The sequence below is a fragment of the Centroberyx gerrardi genome, chromosome 3, assembly GCF_048128805.1.
Source record: "Centroberyx gerrardi isolate f3 chromosome 3, fCenGer3.hap1.cur.20231027, whole genome shotgun sequence".
NCBI classification, from domain to species: domain Eukaryota; kingdom Metazoa; phylum Chordata; class Actinopteri; order Beryciformes; family Berycidae; genus Centroberyx; species Centroberyx gerrardi.
Genome location: NC_135999.1, coordinates 3835511 through 3841762, shown reverse-complemented (window position 1 = coordinate 3841762; position 6252 = coordinate 3835511). Strand labels below are relative to the sequence as shown.

At 38.7% G+C, this 6252-nt stretch overlaps 1 protein-coding gene across 1 annotated transcript; it reads right to left on the bottom strand.

Annotated features, from left to right (window-relative positions):
• Positions 1-1289: 1289 nt before the first annotated feature.
• On the bottom strand, positions 1290-2117 carry LOC144538483 (G-prodeshotein coupled receptor 4-like). Its single transcript, XM_078282629.1, has one exon. The coding sequence runs from the start codon at positions 2115-2117 to the stop codon at positions 1290-1292; it is 828 nt and encodes a 275-aa protein (XP_078138755.1).
• Positions 2118-6252: the final 4135 nt, after the last annotated feature.

Here is a 6252-nt window from a genome sequence, read left to right as displayed (position 1 = left end):
AAAAAAAAACAAGTAACACAATGAGAAACACAATTACAAAATTCACATAAAGCCTATCTATAAAAGTTGTTGTTTTTAGAAGGGATTTAAAAGATGAAACTGATGTAGCCAGCCTAACTCCAAATTCTAGGGGCTCTAATATAAAAAGGAGTCAGCAATATAGGGGCTAGATCTCGCCATGCTTTAAATGTAATCAGTAAAATCTTAGTGCAGATGTGCTAAGATTGGGGTAATATGGTCTCTATGTTTGGTGCCAGTTAGAATCCGAGCTGCAGCATTTTGAATAAGCTGGACATGTGAGAGTTATTTAGGCAGGTATAGAGAGATATATGAACATCACTGTAGATAGTATAGCCCTTTATCACAGTCAAGCCCCATACATATACTACATATATACACATCATATACATCCTATAAATACTTCGTATACATTGTTTACTACACAATATAAATACTACACATCATATGCATCATATTATGTACTACACACAAACACCTATGGGCAATTTAAAGTCTTCAATTCACCTGACCATTGGAGGAAACCGGAACACCTGGAGAAAACCCACACAAGCACAGGGAGAACATGCAACCTTCTGCTGTGAGGTGACAGTACTAACCACTGAGCCACCGTGCCGCTATTTAAAGTCGAGATGAAACGGCATTTCGAGAGTATCTAACTTCCGTATCGTGACGTATTTCCGAGTGAAACAGGAAAGACAGGCGGGACGTAACGTTGGGAGGAATTTGATTTGAACGAAGTACCGTGCTGCTGCTAGCTAGCTAACCAATGAATCTTAGCCTCTTAGCTCTGTGCGCTAAAAGTTGAAGATTGATTGATGGGTGGATGTCATGATATTATTGGTTGAAATTAGTTACGGGCATGCTTACGTAAGCACACGGCATATTTTGTTTTACAGGAAGAAAACATGATTGAATTTTGATATAAGAATACAATGAAATTGATTTTTGGTATTTTTTTTGGCATATATTGTTAAATAGGTGCACAGTATGACCGGGGATGTGATCTAAAAGGGTTAAAAAGGCATTTTTCATTTCATCTCGTCTTTAAGCTCCTCTTTACATCATTTCTCCCTCTCACTGGCTTTTCCCTCCCAGTTTAAAAAAAAACAGGAGCATGAGAACAAATAGGACACTGTATTCTACCAATGTATCACAACTCAACATAAAATGTAAAGATAAATCAAACTTAAGGGAATATGGTTTTTCTTCTTCAACATACCTTCATGTTGAAAGGACTGTAAAGTTCTGTTTTCAGTTCAGTTTTTTTCTCAGAGATCCCTGCAGCAGATCAGTTTTCCAGCCCTGTGGATGTAGAGGAGGGGCTGGACAAACCCAGTTGTTAAGGCTAAGCAAGAGGAAATGATCCTAGCTGCCAGAAACTCCAGAGTATCCAAACAACATTGCAATGGAACAGCTGTCATATACAGCAAGAAGTTCATGACCATGAAAATCATAATCAATAAAATGATTCTAAAAGCCCTTCTCTTCATGTTGTTGCCCCTCTTCCTCTCCTCTCCCCCTGGCCCGGGGCGTTTCAGAGCCCTGAGGACTGAGAGGCAGCAGAAAAGCATTACTGCCAAGAGGAGCAAATTCTGGACGAAGAACCCGTACAGGTACAGATATTTATTCGATGTAACCTCAGAATAGATGCAGGAAGCCAGGACCATCAGCCAGACAACACTACAACAGGCCACTCTGTACCTCAGAGGTTTATACCGGAGAAAGACCACGGGGTAGACCACACCTACATAGCGCTCCACACAGATACAGCACTGGAACAGAGGACGACCCGTGTAGATAAGGCCAACAGAGAATATATATGCTTCATAACAGCCGATTGACTTGAGCTGCACAAAAAGAAAATACCATATAGTAGATAAACAGAAAAAAATCTCAGCCACAGCTAGGTTGAGAGAAAAGAACTCTGAGGCCATTGTCCCACTGGCTTTGGTCAATATCAGCCACAGGATATAAACATTTAAAGGAAGACCTAGGATGAGGTTGGCTGAACCTGCGACCATGCCAAATACCACAAGATGAGGTGGAAAGTCAGGGAGGATGATGGTGGAGCCATTTTCTGCAGAGGTGCTGTTCATTTTGTGACTGGAGAGAGAGAGAGAGAGAGAGAGAGAGAGAGAGAGAGAGAGAGAGAGAGAGAGAGAGAGAGAGAGAGAGAGAGAGAGAGAGAGAGAGAGAGAGAGAGAGAGAGAGAGAGAGAGAGAGAGAGAGAGAGAGAGAGAGAGAGAGAGAGAGAGAGAGAGAGAGAGAGAGAGAAGCGTGTTTAGAGGTCCTAACTTGAATTTGTTTTTGAAAATTTTATTAGTGTTTTAGGCAATGTCAATCGAAAATTCACAGTCAAAATGAATGTGAAAAAAAAAGATTTCCAAAAAGGGGGTTAAGAGAACAAAATAACATTAGTGATAAATAAGTCATGAGTGATAAATGAGTGAAAGTTTAATTGTACAAGGTGTAAACACAGATATTGTGTTGCACAGTTCGAAAGGGGACATATTAATGATATAAATAAAATAAAATAAAATGAAATAGTGCTATACATACACACTTTCAGACATTCATACAGAACCACTATATCATATTTGTCATGAACATTTTCCCCATGATTAGCTTGTATTATTTCCAATCAAGAAATTATATATTAAAAAAAAAAGAAATGCTTTCTATAATACATGGATAATTAATGCATTGTTACCCTTTGGCAACAACAAGCAATTTGTGAAGTGATGCATAATAGTAATGTACTTAAATCACCAACATCCACCAGCCTAATCCACCACTTTAAACCAAAGTTATAGAGATAATGCATTCAAACCTGATGTGGAGTTCTTCAGTGTCCGGAGACCTGACCAAGCAGCGGAGAAGTGGAGAGTTGAAAAGATGTGCTGATAGCCTCGCCTGATCACCTTGTACAGTGTTGATATAAACAAATACACAGCAGGAACGACAACCAGGGAACAAATGGAAAATGGAAATTGGCTGGCTGTTGTATAACAAAGACAAGGGAGTATCTCAACATAGGGATTGGAGCAACGTGATCCCATAAAATTACTTAACAGCCTCCTAGCATTTAGACCATCATTGAGGGAGAGCTGTGGAACCTTCATTTAACAGTCCCGAGAGCTTAGTTGGTAACACTTTACAATAAGGGTACAATAATTAAGGGTTAGTTAATGCTTAATAAGCATTACAATTAAACCCATTAAAAGCCCACACTGATAGACTTGTTGAAGTTGGGCTTTTTATACAGAAACAAATCATGTTTTTCATTAGACAGCAGGAAAAAAATTGTACAGGCAACATTTTTCCCAATTTTAGACTATGGAGATGTGATTTATATGCATGTTTCAGCAACTACCTTAAAACAATTAGATGCCATTTACTTTGCTGCCCTTTGTTTCATTACTGATGATAGTTTTAGGACACATCATTGCACACTCTATCAAAAGGTGGGCTGGCCATCTCTTTCTTTGAGGCGAGAGCATCACTGCATATTATTTGTGTAGAAGGCTCTCTTGCAGGAGCTTCCTCATTACTTAACTTCTCTTTTAAATTACAAGTCTGCAAAAAATCAACTTCACTCACAAGATTACTTAACACTCAAAATGCCATGTGTTTCATCTGAATTGGTAAAAATAGCATTCAGCTTTTTTGTACCATATAAATGGAATAAAATCCAAGGCAGGTTGAAGCATGTATGTATGTTTGTGAATGAGAGAGAGGTTAAGTAAATTCAAAGAAAAATGTCATAACTGTATAATGGAAATAGACCTTATGACAGGTATAGAGCAAGTAAATTCAATCAAACCTGTATAATGAGAATTTTCAGTGCTCTTCCTCAGTTCAGCATTCACGGTGGAACTTCATCTTCATATACACCTGTTCTGTGTAATAGGCCCGCTGCCTCACCACAAAACCAAGCAGTCAAATAGGGTTGTACAATGCTTAAAGAGGGAATATGATGGTTAAAGGAAGTTGATGGATTATGATTCATGTTCTTGTCCACGGATGTGGATGTGATGCCTATAGGACAGAGCATGTGAGCGGAGCGGAACAGGAGCGAGCGGGAGGATTTTGGGTGGAGCGGTGAGCGGATTTTTTAAAAAGCTGGAGCGGCGCCTTATCTCCCGCTCCATCCCGCTCCAATTTCGCTCCAGTACCGCTCACACCGTGTCGAAGCACGTAAAACAAAATATGCCGTGTGCTTACGTAAGCATGCCCGTAACTAATTTCAACCAATAATATCATGACATCCACCCATCAATCAATCTTCAACTTTTAGCGCACAGAGCTAAGAGGCTAAGATTCATTAGTTAGCTAGCTAGCAACAGCACGGTACTTCGGTGTGTCTTCGGGTGTTATGACACGCCCACTTTTCAACGTTCAAATCAAATTCCTCCCAACGTTACGTCCCGCCTGTCTTTCCTGTTTCACTCGGAAATACGTCACGATACGGAAGTTAGATACTCTCGAAATGCCGTTTCATCTCGACTTTAAGCTATAATTAAAATACAACGCAGCTTTTTTCTTTTTTGGAGCGGAGCGGGCTGAAATCTGTGGAGGAGCGGAAATTCTCACCGCTCCGCTCCGCTCACATGCTCTGCTATAGGACTCATTAATATTACCTCAGCCTTATCCTCTGTATAAAAAAAGTAAGAGCGTTCTCTTTGTAGTTATAATGCTCCTAGTAAGGTGATATTTTATTGATTTCTGAAGGAGAAATATATTTAATATAACACATACACATTTATTCACACGTGCACTTTATTTGTGTACATCCACTGGTAGGCCGATGGGGTCAAGCCATTGATGTATTTGGGATCCTTGTAAATACAGTGATTGAAGACATTGATTCACTCAGTTTAGCGCCTGTCCAGCATCGGAAAAACACGTATAAAAATACGTGTTTTATCAAATTAATCTCTGAATGACGACATTGTTTTATGACAAAATTGCTAGCTGATAAACTATTTTAAGAGACAATTGTGTTCATTTCAAATGAAAAAAATTAAACAGTTTTTATCCTTTTGTGATGTAGAGAAATTCATCATGTTTTTATCTCTTCTTAAACTACTGCAACTTTCTGTATTCCTGCTTTAGTCAGAAGTATCTCTCTTACTGGAACAAAAAGACAAGATCATGTCATCTTATAAGATTTTACTTATCGCATTTAAGGCACAGATGGGTCTGTCTTTCATACTATTTACTATTATTATTAACCTCTGTTCTTTTCCTTTTATCTTGTGGTGCCTTCTTGGTGTACTTGTTTTAATTTATTTTGTGAGTTTCATATTTGTTTTTATTTGATTACTAAAGCACTTTGTAAACCCTTGTTTACTTGCGTGATTTGCAAGGGAAATGGTCCACAGGTACTAAACTGCTTTCCATGTTTGCCATGTAACAGACACTGAGCACGGCCATGGCCCTATGCAAACCTACAGGTGTTGGGTTCAGTCGACCAGCAAACCTAAAGCTATAGACACATTAGGACAGAGAGACAGTGTAAAGAGCAGAAAGAAAAGTTGCCACTTAGGATTGGAACAAAACAGTATTTTGTATAAATGGAGTACATTAGTATTTGTGTATATTATTATTGATTTTTGGATAGAGCACATAGGAAAAAATGTGAACACCAGCAATGGAAACTTAAGAGCCTATTTGCATGGCAGCTTTCCACACAGCATGGTACGTCAAATCAGTATTTTCCACCTGACCACACAGAGTGACACTAAGTTATTTGTGAGAAAATAGTGGGACAGTGTATCTATTAATGGTGGAAACGTTATTTTTAAATAAAAAACATGTTGATTTTAGCCATGAAACCAGGTATTTTGCAGTCACTGTATACTCTTATATGCACCAACACTTTGTTTCCATCTTTCAGTGTGCTTCTTATCCTATTCTCTGGAATTTGGAAGAGATAGATAGATAGATAGATAGATAGATGAAATAAAGTACCCCATAAACAAAATGTTAAACACTTTAGTCACTACAACTTTAGTGCAGGGGTCTCAAACCATGTGCCACGGCGGGTCAAGAGTATGAGGTTTTCATTCCAGCCAAACACTACAGCAGCAGAGTTCACTCATTAATTCCTTTTCTCTGGTTGAAGGTGTACTAATCACTCACCTACCAGGAAGAGCGGTACATAGAATATGTGAAAATGGCATTTTCACCTGTGAATTGTCTCTTGTGAAATACATTTTTCACATGTGA